Here is an 18,024-nt window from a genome sequence, read left to right as displayed (position 1 = left end):
AACCGTGATATTGTTTACGTTGTTCACACTCCTAATTCGTTGACTAATGGATTAAAATATACTTACATTTAATGCAGAAGTCTTCAGCGTTAAATATGGGGAAGTACTTCAACTCTCATCTATGGCCGAAAAATAAATAAATAAAGGGAAACATATATATTATATTCTTTGTAGTTAGGCTAAGTTCTAAATTGTGTTTATGAATTTCTTAATTATATCGCTTAACCCCCTTCTAGTTGATCTATGTGCAGTCGTTTGTTTTTCCTTCTTAAAATTAGCAGCCAAGTATAATTTCTCTTAACATTTTTATAATTTAACCATTATACCTTTTTATATTGTCTATTGTTAGAATATTCACAATTTTAAAGTGTACAAGTGATCGAGAAAGATTGAGACTAAGAAGCACGAGATCAAAAAAAATTTAATATATATATCTCTTAGAGAGGATTAAATGATGCAAACGATAGTTTATAAAGCCACTCTTAATTTTGTTCTAACTGCACTGCAGCGATATAAACTGTATTTTTTCCATGTAAATAAATATACATCAACTCAGCCTGCATGAAGCCTATTATTAGTACATCCATTTAGAAACAGTGGACAGAAGCAAGTAATTTATTAGTTAGGTTTCATTCCATAAATATAGCTTCTTAAATATTGATACCTTCATTCAACTACCGAGCATATAATGCCGCAGAGGTTGGAGATGAAGGGCCTTTCCGGAAAAGTACATATAAGATTAAGCCATAATAAACCTTCAACAATGCCACAAGCAAGTATCCTTGAAATAAGAACAATATATATATATATATATATATATATATATATATATATATATATATATATGTGTTAATTATTTCCATTGATTGAAAACAAAATTATGCTATGCATGATTGAAAATTTCCATTTCATTGATGATGACAGCCCGAGTGGCATTGCTAGGAGAGGAACAAATGCATGTCGGTTAGCGTTATTATTGGCGGTCCAACTCAGGATATCAATTATTAAAATTAGCCATCAAGAGCGAATGAAATGTAACCTTCGCTCGTCGGTCCCCTCTCTGAGTAAGAAACACCGATCACATACTTATGGATCCTAATTTAGTTGTTGTATTCACATAAATGAGACTATGGAACATAGAGACGAATCAAATGGAACTTAGCAACTGCCTCTTTCTTAATTGGCCAAGATTCTGATTTAATCTAATGAGGGTGGAAAATAAACGAGTTAATCTATCACTTTTTATTATTTTAAATTTTAGAGAAGATATGATGGTTCCTTTTGTTGGGCCATTTACAAGTCATGAGCGTTGATTAAATGGGCTGGATACTACTTTGGCAGGCCAAAATCAGGTATGTTTGTATCTGAATCGGGATTTTAGTTGGCATGCCTCTGCCTTGTATATGTTAGGAGTTGTGCACTTAAAAAATAAAATAAAATAGTGATATACTTACAAACTCTTTACAAATATTCTACAAATAAGATAACATGACATTTTTTTTACTGATCACATGCCACATATATTACAATTAAAGAATTTTAATTTTCTTATAGATTCATCTAGTGTTTTGATTAGGGTTTTTTATATAGATAATGAGTAGGCTGCTAATCTAGCTCTTTACTAACAAATAATTCGTGTCGGGTTCAAAATAGTGTTCAAGATTTGACTAGTTTGTTTAATAAATAAGTCTGATACGAACCAACATTTGTCAACATTTGAGCTGGGAATATAGACGAGCTGAACAGAAGCGATACTTAGCTTGTTCGTAAATATATGTTTAGAACAAGCTAAGTATTCTAGCTGTTAAATTGAGATTTAATAAGGGTGGGATATTTAGTTCCAAAACTTTATTAGTCTAACCATAGCCAATTGAGTTGAGCTCTAAATGAGCTTGACTTAGGTCGCCAAGCCAAACATGCTGGCTCATATTCTTTTCCAACTAAACACAAGCAAGGACTTCAACTTAACTCATGTTCAAGTTCTTATGTTTAATTCCAAATTAAACAAGAGAAATGCTTAGCACACTCATGCTTGCCTTGTTGGTACCTCTATTTCTAAGAGTGCCATTAGGAATATTTATCTATCGTGTAAGGATCAAGATTGATCACTAATGGACCCACGATACACTAGCCAGGATTTGGCGCAAGGGAGAAATCTCCTTCATCTTCCCCCTCTTTTCTTCCTCTCTAAAGGTCGAATTTCCTTCTCTACTCACTTGCGTGCTCCGTCACCTATCCTCGCTACTGCCACACCTCTTCCCCATTAATGCCAACGTCTGCAGCTAGCTACCACTTCTTCCCCTCATCTCTTGATGCTATCATTCTCCACTCATCGTCGTTGCCGCTCTCCTCCCTTTAGGCCCATGTCGCATCAGCCCTTATTTTCTTCTTCGCCCCCCTCGACTGATGCCCTCCTTCGATGGGCCCTTGTCGATGCTAATGTTGTGGTTCATCCCCTCCATACCAATCCATCCTCATGAGGATGCCCATTTGAAACTTGGTCCTGTTCCATTACTGATCTAGCTTTGTACCCTCGCCTACGAGCAATGGCCGCTAGAGCCATGTTTTGGCCAATCTAGATTTGTTGCTCGTCTTGGAATCAACTTTAGCCCTGCTGCCACCAACTCGTCCTTTCTCCGCTGCTTACCCTTTAGTGACTTCAAGGTCTTTGGATTGGGTATCTTCATTTTTGTCGAGCTACGCTTTATTTGTGTAGGCTTGTGGTTCCTATGGGATATTTGTCAAAACTATGCTTGTCGTGGGTTTTCTTGTATATGCGAGAGGCTATGCCTGTTGTGGAGTTGCTTTGGCCTGGCATGCTTCTCCCTTTCTCTGTTGTATTGCTTGTTTACTTTTCAAGTCAATTATAATGTCGATTAATGCCATAGGACGCTGAATCACTTCTGATTACGTCTCCTCTCAAGCCTTTTGATGCTTCAATTTATGGTGCTGTCAGTGTTTAGCAATGCGAGAGGCTTGTTTCCAAGGCGATTGTAGTCAATTTTATGTGCTTCTTGCTAAGAATGCTTCATAGTTGGTCAGTCTATATGTCAACTTAGTGTAAGACTTGTTAAAGGGTCGATGCCTTGTTTTCCTCCTCATCTAACTATATGTTGTAGTTTGTGAGACATGGGTAAGTATAGTTTGGTCCTGTGTTATTCCCAACACAGTGGACATGGGCAATCGCATGCTAGCTAGCCAAACAAAATTAACATAACTTCAGGTGGACTCTGTAATTTAATTATATAGCTAGAAAATTACCAACTTAAGAATTAATGCACGGCAATGAATATCTAAAATTCGTACACAGAATATACTGCATCCTATGATTCTTATTCTATATCATTCATTCTATTACCCTGCACAAATCGATACACATATAACTCGATCAGATCGAAATCGACCACTTGGAATCTAAACCCACCTCATTAAAGTGCACCATATTCATATCAATATAAGCATAAATACTTTTAAAGAGCTAGCATGGATACAGCATTCAACATCTCCTCATTGACGTGCACCATCCTATACCTCCCCTCGTCGGCGGCGTCGACGGCCCGCATGTGGATCAACCGGAGGGTTCTCCCCCACCTCCCGTTCCTTTGCCTTGTCGTGCCGTCGTCGAAGACGATGCGGTTGAGCCGGAAGAGGAAGAGGCGAACGGCTAAGGCTGCGTCGGCCCACGACGAGGGGAGCCGGGTGGCAAAGGGTACTTTTAGGGCGAAGGGGCAGAGCAAGGCTATCAGAAGCTTCCAGTTACTGTGGCCGGCGCCGCGTGTGAGGAGCTTTAGCTTGGCCATGACCACCATGTGCACCGCCATGGCTGGGTTGATGAAGAATTAACGCACGTACAAAGTTTCTATTCTTATTGGGTTATGCTTCTTCCCTCACTCCCTCTTGGGAGAGAGAGAGAGAGAGAGAGAGAGAGAGAGATGGATGGAGTGAAGAGGTTGAGGTAATGGGCTTGGGATGAAGATATCGGAGTCGAAGATCTATGGTGTGAATTTTTATCTTCGGGATAGTTACCGTGACGTGCATGGTTCTGCAAATAAACGTGGGGCCTATGGATTTGTCGAATGGGAAGTCGACACGTCACCATAAGGACATGGGATTCCATTCCAGGACTACAGGCTCGGCAAGAGCCGCTGGCTTTGGGATACGGAGGCGGTGGGGCCGGCGGGGTTCGGCAGCGAGCGAGGAGCGGCTTCGCGGAAGCTTCTCCTCGGCGAGAAAAAAGTGCCAGCACGATGTTGGTGCTGCGATAGCAGGATGGCGACGTACGTGAATTAGGATCTCGAGGTACAGCTACGGGACGAAGCCTAGGCAATCAGAATTTACTGCTAGGTGGCCAAATAGTAATACGATGTATTTACTAATATTCTAACGAGAAATTAAAGTAAATTCCTTTTTTTTTTTAACGAAAAGAGAGGGTCTTTTGTTATTTAATTATACTTAATTTTTTTTTCATTTGCAATGAGTTACTCTAGTGTGCGTCGTATATGCATATTATACGAACTTCATATAATTTTATATATTAAATTTAAAAATAAAATATAATTAAATTATAAAAGCTTCTCGAAAGAGAATAATATTAAAATTAAATTTTAAATCAAGGAAAACCAAATATTGTAGTTTTTTTTTACTAAACTAAAGGCATTCTAGAAATATACCACATCAACTCTTTACTAGGGCTAGGGAAAGAGAATTATATTTTTTTCTACGTGAAACTTTAAATAATTAAGCGTCTTTTTATTAAAATTGCTAAATTATTTAGCATCTCATTAGTGTGCTGAACTACTAAGTTTCGAAGATCATAACTTTTTACTAATGATCCATTTTATATGAAATAAAAAGAGAAACAAATATAATAATTTTGCTTGAAGTTTAAACAGACCTCAAATGAGAAAGATATATTAAAGAATATAAAGAAAAAAATTTAGAACATTATAACTTTGTGCTTAATAATCAGTTTTAGTCATGAAATGTATCATTTTAAAGATATGATAAAAAATCTATGAGTTAGAATGATGCAATTATTCCACACAACGAATTGCCTTAAAATATTTATAAAAAAAGATGATAGCTCCTCCAAATTTTAATTTCAAAATTTGTCACAATTTTTTGCTAATAAAACAGTACTAAATTGTTAACAATTTCTAAAGTGTAAAACACTGAATTCGTTTTCTAAAAAGAACATTTCGGCGTTTTCAATTAAAAGTAATATGTTTATAAGTTTAATGTTTTACTGATAGCTATTAAAAAATATACTAATTCTTTATTAAGTTTGAGTGTGATCTATGAATCTATCTCTAGAAATAAAGTTTGAAATTATTTTTAGGATTAAATATATTTTACTTTTTGTACTTATGTCCAAAATTATTTTACCCGTTTGTATTTCAAAAAATCTCAAATCAGTTCCTATACTTATGATTAAATTGAGACTGCTAGTTTTTCTGTTAAATTTAACCAAGTACTGTGGCTATTTTTATAATTTTACTATATTATATTAAAATCTACATGTCTTCTCTAACAAACACGATATGAGCATTTTAGTTATTTTGATATTGTTCAGTTAAGTTTAATAAAAAAATTAACGGTTTCACTTTACTTATAAGTATGAGTATTGGCTTGAGACTTTTTAAAGTACAGGGGTAAAGTGATTTTAGGCATAAATACAGAGAGTAAAATGCTTTTAACCCTTATTTTTATTTAACTTAGCACTCCGGCCGAGACTGATCCGGTTCGGGCCGAAACCCGGGCCTGGCCAGTTTATGAGTGGGATGTTTGGGTTGATCGAGCGGCCTATGGACCGCCCAAGCCCATTTGCATAGCCCGGCCCAGTTTGTATCCAAAGATTCCAAGCCCATCTACCTTATCGGTTATTTCCGATTCTGCCCTCCGCGCTTTAACCTTCCCTTCTCCCACTAAACCCTCGCCCTAAAGGCTAAACCCGTGCAACTCCCCTTCTCCTTCTCAGCTCCCATTTCCTCCAACCGTTCGAATCCACTTCCAAGAAGCCGACCCAAGAATTGGGGGATCGCGAGAGATGAAGGAAGCGGAGGCGCCGGAGAGGGATATCTACGCCCTCCTCCACCTCTCCCCGGACGCCTCGGACGAGGAAATCCGGAAGGCCTACCGTCAATGGGCGCAAGTCTACCACCCGGACAAGTACCAGGATCCCCAGGTGACCTTCGCCGAACCCTAGTCGTTTCTTTCGCGTGATTGGTCTCTGATGTGGTTCGTGAGTTCTCAATTTAGGAGGATTGATGCCTCGTGGATATCTGTGGAATGAAATTTGGATAAATCAAAATCTTTAATTCAAACCTGAGTTATATTCACGAGAAAGTAGACAATTTGATTTTTAGTTCATGGTAGAGATTGCCTTCGAGTGAATCATCCAGCTTGCTATAATACTACTAATTATTATGCACAATTGCAATGTCTTAGTTTGTTATTCTGTTATTTGTATTTAGGGCTTGGGTGAAAAAGAGAGGGTGGGGTGGGGTGGGCAGGGGAGAGGAAGCGTATGCTAGTGCAATCGATAGACAACCTCTAAATCTGGGAGGGCGACATCTTTGGATAACACTAGCCCCTGGCCCCACTTGGTGATATCATGTTAGTAAAAATTAGCATGGCAAACGGGAAATCCTTATTGGTTCACAGTTTCAAGGATGTAAAGCAAGTTTTGACATCTTTTATGAAGATAGTGCCCAACTGCTAGTCATGTTGAACAACTCTCCTGAAAATCTCCCAATAGAATCTTTATATTTCTTCACTTGTCGCTTATTGAAATAACCAAACACTTTCATATAGTAAGAAGATGTTTCTCCATCTGTTGCATATTGTTTGAGGATATATATCTAATCCACAAAAGAGATCATGGGAAATTTATATTTAAGTTTCTTTTATTTCCATTAGATAAAAGTTGAAGCTTCTCTATGATGATCTTGCTTCTTACTTCAATGAAGGTTATATAATAACTAGCCCAATAACTTTTTTAACTGTTAATCATTGGTATCTACAAGTAATATCAAGCATTTGTTTAATTTTGAATACTGACAAATTTTTAAAGTTAATATTTTGAGTTTTGACAGACCAGTCATTAGAAAGTTCATATTCATGTAGAAGGATTTATACTCAATCTTGAGGTTCAAATTGATTTTAGTTAGATTTACACTGAATACAGTATATCAGTTTTGAATGTTCTAATATATTGCCATCTGACATTGCTCAATGATGCTTTACCATTTGTTCTGCAGAGGAATTATTTACTCTGTATTTCTTTTATCAGATGAAAGATGTAGCCACGGAAAATTTTCAACGAATTCGTGATGCATACGAGATTTTAACAGATGCGCACAAAAGACAGATCTATGATATTTATGGAATGGAAGGCTTGACTTCGGGTTTGGAGCTTGGCTCAAAGCTGAACAAACCAGAGGATATTAAGGAAGAATTGGAAAGATTAAAACGCCGCAAAGAAGAGGAGAAATTGTTTGCCCATGCTCGGTCCACTAGTTCATTTCTTGCTAATTTATCTTTGCCACAATATCTGGATGGTGGGAGCATTATGACAGGGTACTGCATGTCATCTAGATGGTTATTGTGTCTTTCTTTATCTGGTGAACATTACTTATAGATTTTTTTTTTCTTCTTTTGCTGCTGTAGTCGTTTTATAGGTTAGTACTAATTTAAGTAGCAAAAATTTGCCTTAGTTAATTTAATGGTGATAGTTCCTTTCATTAGTTGGAAACTGTTTCTTACGACTTGCATTGGTTCTATATATTTCTAGATTATTAGTTTTCTGGACTTCCAGTGCCTAAATTTGCATTGCTATTCTTTTCAGTAGTTTCATTCTCATGAGTCATGAGTCATGAGTCATGTCAATGCCCAAACATCAGATAAGTTGCCCTATAAATGAGTATCCCTTATTAACTCAAGTTGCCAACTTGTCAATCAAGAAGTTCTATGCTCATCAATTTTATTAGCACTTCTCTTTTATTTTCTAAACTATTGATGAAGCTATATTAGGAATAATGGAGCTTTCTTCTTCTTGAAATTATAATGCTGCAACTTCTGGACATGATATTAAGCAATTGATGTTTCTATATCTGAAATGAAAGTACTACTGAACACAAGTTTTTATTAATTTTTTTATATCATTTGCTATTTTATAGAAAAAGTTCATCTTTCTTGGCTTCTAGTTGGGGCGCATCTCTTTCTTGCATCCTATCTCAATACCTCATCCAACTATCTTTTCATGACTATGTTATACCAAGTGTTATTTTCTTTCTTTTTTTTCAGAATATTACCCTGCCAATTTTTTCCAGTTGATTTTTAGTGCATAGATTAATTAATCATCATATCAATGTGTGTATGTATGTATGCTTTTCTCATAAGTATCTGATAGTGCTTGTTAATCCATTTCTCTAATTGGTTGCTAAAATTATGGTGGAAAATGACAGAATGGCAATGTCTAGTGAAGTTCGGTCGCAGATATCCAAGCGCGACACAGTTGCAGCTGTTGGCAATTTGATTGTTAATGGTAAATCTGGAACTGGTGCTGCAACAGCTTTTCTTCGACACCAGATATCACCAGTTTCTTCAATGGAGTTCATGGCAACGGCTGGTCTGCGTGCTCTTGTTGGCTTCCAAACATCTCGGTATTAATTTCTTAAGATTAACCTGTACTCTACAGTCTACATGTTTATTTATTGACTTTTGTTTCATAAACAACTCATATAAGAACTATAATTTTGTCATTATGCCATTTTGTTCAGTCATGTTTCACTTCATTCAACAGCGACAACTGGCGTGGCCATTTCTTTGCGAGACGGATCAGTCAATCTGTCCAACACCTGGACTCGCCAACTATCTGAAGATACTGTCGGTAATGTATGTTGTCTTCTTTCCTTTTTCTTAAATTTTTATTTGTTTGTTATACATTGCTTCTTGTATATCCTTTTTATATATCAAAGTTCTATTATTGGCTGTTGATTCTAAAATGCTTTGACATTTCGTTTTCCTCTATGTATACTTAATTTACTTGGTGTAAATTTTTGCAAGCATTTATCCAACACCTCTGTACTCTTCTCTTTCTATATCTGGATGTTACTTTTTTTTCTCTTTTTCTTGATGTTATGAGTTGATGCAGCCAGCATGTTCATCTGGTTCTATTTTTCCTTTGTATTTATGAGGATTGAGTATCTTTTCCTTATGTTCTGTTTAGATACAACTTGTTTTAGGAGCAGAATCAAATATCTCGGTTGGGTGGCAAAAGAAAGATGAAAAGACTTCTGCTGCTGGAGAAGTGAAGGTATTTAATCCTTCTGTGAACATGGGCATATATTTTACTAATATAAATAAACAACTATTAGAAACTGACCAGATGTTAGAATTTAGAAACTGATCAGATTCACTATCCGATCTCTAGAAATCAATTATTTGTTTTAAATTTAATCCTTGGCAAACTTCTTTTATCAAGCTAAAGCTTATTCGTTTGCTTCTTATATCCTCTTTTACAAACCATCAGGCTCTTGTTGGAGTTCAGCTATGTTGGCTTAACCTCTTTTATCTTAAATATGGATACAATATTCTTTCTTTTTTCTTTTTTCACACCTCGTAATTTTTTAATGCATTGGACAAGGGGCCATGTGTATGTGAATTGTGAGTTATTAGTTCTCCATATCCAGTTCATCCAATTACATCTCATTCTTGGTTTTCTGATATATGGGAGTTAACATATAGGACAGCCTTTATTGGTGCATGTCCTGTATTTGTTGCCTTTAGCGTGTAATCTTCAGCACAAATTGTTTCTATTAGGTCTTCTGTGGTTTGTTGAGCTTTGGCAGGTTTATAGATTTGCTTAAAAGTTTTTGCTGGACTTCTCAGTCTTGGAAGTTTCTATCATTTGCAGTTTGGATCAAGTTCTTTCGGGGCCTCAGCTCATTATACCCACCATTTCTCTGCAAAATCTCATGGCCGTGTTGCTGGTAGGATTGGAAGGTATATGTTATGCTTGATATTGTTCTGTTCTTTCTACTATTTGTTCCATCCTCTTTTGTCTTAGATGTATGAAAACTGAATGTTGTTAAATTCATCCTATACTTCTTTCCATTATGTATATAGTAGACTCAACTCTTTTCTATCCTTTCATTCTTAATAAAGGGGATGATATCCCTTGGTGGATTCCTCTGTTATTGTTTAATCTCCTTCATTTTCATAATGATTGTGCCAATTTCTTTCACACTTCCCTTTTCCTCAATTTCTTTCAGTTTCTTAGTTAAAATAGGAAATGATACTCTGGCTAATAGTAGATACAGTTGATAACAAGAGAATATTGAAGGTTTGAGCATATGGCATTTCTCAAATGCTATTATGCTAATATGCTACTCAAGGAGGCTTGATCACATGATTTATTTCTTCCATGTAATTATTTACTCTCTAACAAACAGTGTACACTGAATCAGGTCATTTTTTTCTATTTTCCCTCCTATTCGATTGGTTTTATATCCTTATGGTTGAATTGAATTTTTCTACTAAAGCACTATCCATTCTCTGTTGGACATATGTATCATCTTGTTGTTTATAAAGTATTTCCCAGTTACTGCTCCCCCAAGGGGTTTGACTATCCATATATCTAATCAATTTTATCCTATCTTTTTTGGTGCTTCTTGACCTTTTCTTTTCAGCAACACTTCTAATATCATGACATTGAAACATGTGCTTGTTTCATGATTACTTGTTCTTCTCGATATCCTCAGGCACTGGACAGCGTTAGCTGTGAATTGTTATCTGACTCACCAATATGAGTTCCTGACTTGTTGAAATGAACCTTTGCAGCACTGCTCTTGAGTTTGAAATCGGCGGTGGAAGACGAATATCTGATTTTAGCATGATACGGATGCTCTACACTATAGGAATTCAGGTGACTAATCATGTTCAGTTTTTAACCTTTTCCTCATTTTGATGTCTCTACTCTCTAGTGCTTATTCTGCTTCTAGTTGTCTTGCTTCTGCTTAAAAATGAATCAATCATGTGAATCATTGTTATATCCATATTTTACATCTCTGAAGTTTAATTTTTTATGCGGAAATGGATGGACATTCCAATTATTTTATGACTAAAAATAGGGGTTTTGAGTACCACTGTCCCAGGTTATGCTACAGCTTAACATGCCGGTTGGCATGGTAATTTGCCAGTTCTTTGTGCTACAAATATGAGGTTCTCAGATTTTTCATTGTAGAGCTGTAGGCTTGTTGATCATCTCCAATGCAAGTTCTGGTATAAGACATTAACTGTTAATTCTTAGTAGACAAGCTTGATTGTATGTTCACTTGAGATGAAGCAACATCCCACTGTGTGGAGCTCTCTCACTGGTGGGAGCTTCTGTACCCTCTGTTATCAACCTTGTTTTCTATATCAGCATGCTATTGGCATGACATGAGTCCACATGGTTCTTAATTTTACCTGCCCTGCCAGAGGTGTGATCCTTGCCCGATTGTTTCCTTACGAGGCTGTAATAAAGTATGATTTGTTATTCTTCTCACTACTCATGAGTTTACTACGGCACATATCACTAAGCCATAAATTACTATTAACATTTTATACCAATGGATACAAATATGAGTGACCTGGGGTTCTGCAACTTATGGCCATTACTCTGCACCTTCATGAACATGTTTCTTTTATCAACATGCAGTGGCACAGCATGAGTCTGCTCTGTTGTTATTTGCCTGCTATGCTAGTGAGTGTGAATCCTTGCTTCGGTTTCCCAATAAGGTCGTAATCAAGGATGATGAGTCAAATTATTGTCCTCATGAGTTTATTGTTGGATCTCTCATTAAGCCATAAATTAGTATGAAACATGATATGTCAGTTGAAACAAATCTGAAGGTATTCAATTTTTCTATAATGAAATGATATCTGCTACTTCTGAGGACAATAGGTCTTGTTATTTATCTGCCTCATTTTTCAGTTCTATGATTTTATTGCTTTGTTTAATTCGTTTTCTTTGTCTTATATATTTTCAGTGTTTGAGATTATGTTTCTAACTGCATGAGAATATATGATTTGAGAAAAGCCCTTTGACCCACTGGTGGTCAGGAGTCACTAGTCTGAGACTGACCAGATCTTGATCAGATAACATTGGGACATTGAGATCATTTAAATCTTGATTGTTAAAGAAACATGGTTAGGAAGTTGAAAGTAATATGATATTTTGGTCAACTTGTTTTACTCCAGTGAAAATTCTCTATTGCTATAATCTGCAATTTCTGCAGTATTGAGCTAGTTTCATAAAGGGCAGTAAAACCTCATCTATATTGTCAACTGTTAGAAGAGTTGGCATCTGCACTGTTATATTTGTTGCTCAATGCTTTTAAAGTAATTTAATAATGATTTTTTTTGTAGGGTATCTCTTGGAAGTTTGAGTTACATCGTGCAGGTCAAAAGTTAGTAATTCCAGTAAGTTGAATCTTATGCTTCTCATGGCTGCAGTCACTAATTCTGTCTTTGTATTTTAGATGTAATAAATATTTAACTTCATTTTAATAAATAAGATATTTATGTTTTACCTTTTGACTTTATGTTGTATGTAATATTGGTGAAAATGCAGAATGGCACTTCTATTATATTTTTCCAAATGTAGTCTACTAGTCATAATATGTTTGTTTAATGTTCTTTTTGACATGCATGATATAGAAGAGTAGCTGATTCAGAACTGGACTGCTTTGTTGGTCTCTCAGTTATTACTTTCCCTAGTGCATTCTGTGTCATTTTTCTTCCTTTTCCTACCATTTTGCTACAAAAGGCAAAAGATGTCTTTCACAATATGTGTTGTCATTACACTATTGCTAGTTGTATGAGCATGAAGAGGCACGCCGATGCTTAGTGGAAATATTTGAGAGGGGGCAATTCACTTGAAATGTCTTTGCTGAAAATATGTGCCATAAAAATGCATCAGATTACCTGATATATATGTTAAAACTTATTGTATGGTCTTTGATTTACCAAGAAACTTTTGGAGCACATGTGCCTTCTGGATAATAGATGGTCCACTAATCTAAGATTATCAAATCAAGGGGTAAATTACAAGATGGTTAAACGAGACTGATGGTCTAACTGGCTAACCTTGTGAAGTGACCCAATGAGGATTTTATTTATGTTCACCGAGATTGTTCTTTGATTCCATTGAAGAAGTGAGCTTTTATATTCCAATGCTGTCATTGTGCTTCTCTTTCTTGGTGATGGATGGATATGGAATGCAACATTCATGTTTCTTCTTAATAATATGTAATGCTTAAGTATGCATAGTGAATTCTATAGTGGAGAGTTTCCTTGAACTGATTCTGTCTCACAATGTTACGATCATCCAGAAGCTTTGTATCGTTGTAGATTGATCATCGGGAGAAGAAGTGTTTAGTAATGCATCTCACACACTACAATTCAAATTTTAGAGTTAATGCAGATTTTGTGGGTTTTCCTTTTGCGCAATGACTGAGGAATAATCCACTCTCTGTGGCTGGCGTTATTTCTAAGATCAGAACTTTGGAAAGATCAGTGGCTGTTGCTTTCTATATCAAGATGTCAATCTTAATTATTCAAATTTGCTACCTCATCATATTCTGTCTCTTATTGTTGTTTCATCTCTTTATCTCCATTTCAAAATTGTGCAGGTCTTGCTTTCAAGTGAGATAAATGCAATAGTCGCAAGCAGTGCGTTGCTGATCCCTTCATCACTTTATTTTCTGCTTAAGGTTCTGTATTTTTTCCTCTGATATGCTTTTCCCTTTTTTTCCTTCAATTTAATCTTTCATGGAAGCATGATAAAGTTGCTGATTCCTTCATCACTTTATTTTCTGTGCAAGGTGTTCCACTCTTTTTTTGCCCTTACATGTTTTTCCCTTCTTTTTTTTCGTTCAGTTTCATATTTCACTGGAAGCATGATAAAGTTAAAACATTCCAGAGTCGTTGGTGGGTCATTTAGGTTGCATATATTTTCAGATTTTTTTTAGCCCTATTGTTTGAAGAGTTGTTTAAATGAACAGTTAATAATTCTTTCAGTTCAACATTTTAAAATAATGTAGAGTAGCTCCAGGGAAAAGTTCTTGAGTTTAAAGTACAGATATTATTGAGTCGGTGATGATCGTCTATCACTTACTGAAAATGCAGAATTTAGCTGGACCATAACTAAAATTATGTCCGTTTACATCGTCTAGCTTGGTCTCTGTTGAAAAGTGATCCGATCTCTAGTTGAAAAATACATTCTCTTGTCTAGGGGAGTATCAAGTATCAACTAGATATCAAAAACTGTATCCTTGTATAGGGGGAGATCATATGTTCAGACTTTAGCAAACAGTATTTTTTCCCTTAACAATGAAAAAGAAAAGCAACACATTGTTGAAATTGAAAGTTTAATTGATTTATAAAAATGGAAAAGAAAGGTATAATATATTACCACTATACAGAATAACATGAACTTCTGGAGTTTTGAGTAGATTTCTGTAGAATCTAGCAGGAGTTAGTTGAGACTGAAAGAGTTATGCATTGAAATAATTTATTCAAGAAACAAACTTAGAAGAATAACTTGAACTAGAGAAGTGCAAAAGTGCAAGCAGCCAAAAGAGAAACTAAGATAGCTTGGTGCTATAATTAATGCTTATGGTACCTTCTATTACAAGTTAGATATTAAAGTTCAAGAGAAAGGGAGAGTAGGCTTAGGAGATGCTGAAAGCATAAAAGTTGAGGATCAAAGGGTTTATAAAGATGCTATAAGTTAAATTGGATAGGATTGAAAAAATGGCAAACTACTTATTGAAGTGATGTAGGAATGTAAGACAAGTTAGGGACATCCTATGATTTAATGGTGAGCCTACTATGCTAAGGAGAAGAATAAGATAGTTTACAATTCATGATGCACTCAAGATTAAAATGCATGGTACAAGTATATCAATCTTAGCATTATGAGAGAGTGAGTTGTATAACAAAACTTCCTTATGGTTTTGCAGATATTTTGGATGTAAGAAACTTGATCTAATGGTTTTTAACTTTTAAGCAAATAATGATGGATTAATATTGATCTATGAATAAACATCAGCAGTTGAGATTTATAGCTGATGCCAAAAGCTCACGAATATGAAAAGTTTCCCTCTTTTTTATAGTAAATTTTCATTTGTATATTGTTATAAATATCATTTAAACTGTATAGCAATGCCATTTCGTTGTGCCATATAGTACTTCAATTTTTTTTTCTAGTATGTCCCTTTCCAAACATTGATGAGAAATCGCAGAAAGCTAATATGTTATATAAATGGGTTTTTTGGAGTGTGAAGATTTTAGTTCCTTAAGGAGATGATGGCAGCCTTTACGGTAGACACATGAGTACTCTTATCCATCTAGCTAGGATCTGTTTACTTTTGCCAAAGATGTAAATTCTGCTTTGTTGTTCTTTTTCTCAACAAAAAAAATGCTTTGTTGTTCTTGCAGACATACTTAGTTCAACCTTACTATCGTAGGAGGGAAAGGAGGAAATCTCAAAAGAAGATGAAGAACTTATCAGCCCAGGTAGATCAGATGTTCCTTATATTCTTATCTTTTTTGTTGGTTTCTATTTTTGGGAATATAGAACTATTTCTGTATCATCTGACTTATACACAGGCTTGTTTGCATCTAGGTGCAGTACATGATATGTGCATATTATTTCTTTCTCTATATGCATGCTAAATGTCATTGAAATTGCACTCAAAACATGCTTCTACTCCAGTGGATTCATGTAAAATTTGTAATCTTTTGTACACATTTGTGTAATTAGAATGATGTTGCATATCCATCGATGATAACAAACACATTTTTTTTAAAGAGGGTAAATCTCTGTCCTTTAAGGCTTTGTAATTCATAGTTTGTTACAGTGTTATACGTGTTTACATCTCTGGTGTTGCTAATGGCTAATGCTATATTCTTATATTAAAACCTGCTTGTATATAGGTTCAAGAAGCAAGAGAAGCTGCTAAAAGAGCGCAAAAGTTGTTGGAGAATGTTTCCAATCGGAAGAAACAAAAACAAATGGAAAAGGAGGGGTTGGTCATAATGAGTGCAATATATGGCAATCGTAGAATTATTAGAGAAGGAAATGAACACAGTGAGGTGAACGACGTGTCATCACAAATCCTAGATGTAACACTGCCGCTGAATTTTCTGGTCACTGAACCTGGGCAGCTTAAGGTATGTAGATGATATTCCTGTAGTTTCTCAATTACCATCATCTATTTTTTTTAAAGACGTGATTAATGATTTTAGGAGCCTAAAATATATCCTGAGGTTCAATTGGTTTGTACTTTATCTTGTTTATCCTGTTCCACAGCATCTGTACAAGAGCATGTGGAGGAGAATGACAGATCTTTTATTAGCTGAAGTGCTGAGATTATCTACTTTACTTTTTCGTCTTTAACATTTGCCAGTGCCACAGAAGGCACTCCAAACTAATATGAATGACACATGATAGCAATGCTCAACATGATATAATTTTGCTGGTGTATATTGATCAAGACCACTATGATAGACTCTTAAGTTGGAGAAAACAAGAGAATTTGTAATTTATCCTTGTACAATAAAGTGACATCTTTCCAAATAGTGTTGTCATAAACCACAGATGTTTCTTTAGCATTTACTGTAGTAGTATGGACAATTGAGGGGGTAATGTAAGGTTGGAGGAACCTGTTTTATGAACCGCTAAGTACTAATAGAACATAGATGTTTTTACTAGGAGAGGTTAGAAGAGTAGATGCATTGTTTTGGCAATTTGTATTTAATGTTTCTTTTCTCTGTTTGGGTGTTTTTATAGGTGCACATGCCTTATTCAATGAGAATGCAATACTATATATATACCATAGGAATTTGTAAAGCTGTGGGAAAATTAAGAAGTGTTTGCAAATAATATGCCTTTTCTGGCCTTATTACTTGTAATAGAATGAGAAAATTTTGTCAAGACCAAAAGATTCTAAAATTTTGGCAGTACGTCGAATTTTTTGATGTAACATGCCATAAGGTTACTGGCTTATCATGTTAGCTGCATCTTGATAATTGCCATATGTATTTGAGATGATGTTAGTGTAATAATTTGGTAGATATACACCAGAACAAGGGTGAGTGGAAATATTCAGTGTTTGTGTCACCTTGATAATATTGATAGTAGGAGGCTAGGAGCTGTGTACTTTTTAGTTGCCAAAATGACAGTATGAGTTTTGTTCTTTGATCATTTGTTCAATTTCAAATGCAGAAGGAAATTGGGGCGGTGCTTCCCAGAATAGCTTAATTGGGAATGCAATGTCTAGTTTTATTCTGAACAGCTAATTTAATTGCACTACAAAAGGTAATAAAATGTTTAATATCTCATTATTCATATGTGCAGCTTCACGAGGGAATAAAGAAATCTGGGATAATGGGTTTCTGTGATCCCTGTCCTGGAGAGCCTAAACAGTTATTAGTGGAGTATCTTTTCAAGGGCCAGAAATACAAGGTTCTGATGCATACTTTTTTTTTTTCTGTTGACATGGACGGATTCTACTTATATAATCTGTATTATTTCATTGTTGATTGTTCACAGGCGGTGGTTGACGACTATGATGAATTGCTAATACCTCAAGAGGAGCATCATATTTAGTTCTGTTTGTTAATTGTTTCATCATATGAAAAGTTGTGCCCAAACAATTTTGCATACCTTTGCTGTGCGTAGGCACTACATTTACGCTTCCTTGAGGTTTTGCTCCAACATCAATTTTCCTGGGAAATTGAGAGCTTTTTGTATGGGAATATTTGTTTGTTTGTTTTCCTATGTTAAAAATTGTTCTTTACCCTTTTTCTGATTAATTTCATTGGGTTAGGAAGCAAGATCACCAACATTTTATCTTATTTATCTTATGGATGTTTCTAACCTCAGATGGCTCAGATACTTACTTGCCCATTGTAAATGGAGAACATTTTTTGGGAGAAATCATTGTAATTTGAGAAATTTGTACTGATGTCATT

The 18,024-nt window shown here is 35.5% G+C and overlaps 1 protein-coding gene across 2 annotated transcripts; it reads left to right on the top strand.

The window, feature by feature from the left end:
- Window positions 1–5,932: 5,932 nt before the first annotated feature.
- Window positions 5,933–17,849, top strand: LOC140784233 (chaperone protein dnaJ 13). 2 transcript variants are annotated; one of them, XM_073131506.1, is made up of 13 exons: window positions 5,933–6,184; window positions 7,292–7,578; window positions 8,466–8,663; window positions 8,781–8,895; window positions 9,230–9,316; window positions 9,917–10,005; window positions 10,843–10,927; window positions 12,412–12,465; window positions 13,677–13,757; window positions 15,487–15,564; window positions 15,985–16,221; window positions 17,408–17,515; window positions 17,603–17,849. In XM_073131506.1, exons 1-13 carry the CDS (start codon window positions 6,047–6,049, stop codon window positions 17,657–17,659), a joined length of 1,614 nt encoding a protein of 537 aa, XP_072987607.1. In that variant the 5' UTR covers window positions 5,933–6,046; the 3' UTR covers window positions 17,660–17,849. The 2 variants fall into 2 exon arrangements, with proteins under 2 accessions (XP_072987607.1, XP_072987608.1); XM_073131507.1 differs by having other exon boundaries at window positions 5,961–6,184; window positions 7,260–7,578.
- The last annotated feature ends 175 nt before the right edge of the window (window positions 17,850–18,024 follow it).

Source organism: Typha latifolia, chromosome 3 (genome assembly GCF_019914945.1).
Source record: "Typha latifolia isolate L0001 chromosome 3, TyphaL0001v2, whole genome shotgun sequence".
Taxonomy (NCBI): domain Eukaryota; kingdom Viridiplantae; phylum Streptophyta; class Magnoliopsida; order Poales; family Typhaceae; genus Typha; species Typha latifolia.
Note: the sequence above shows the minus strand (reverse complement) of the source record. Positions and strands in the feature narration are given on the sequence as shown.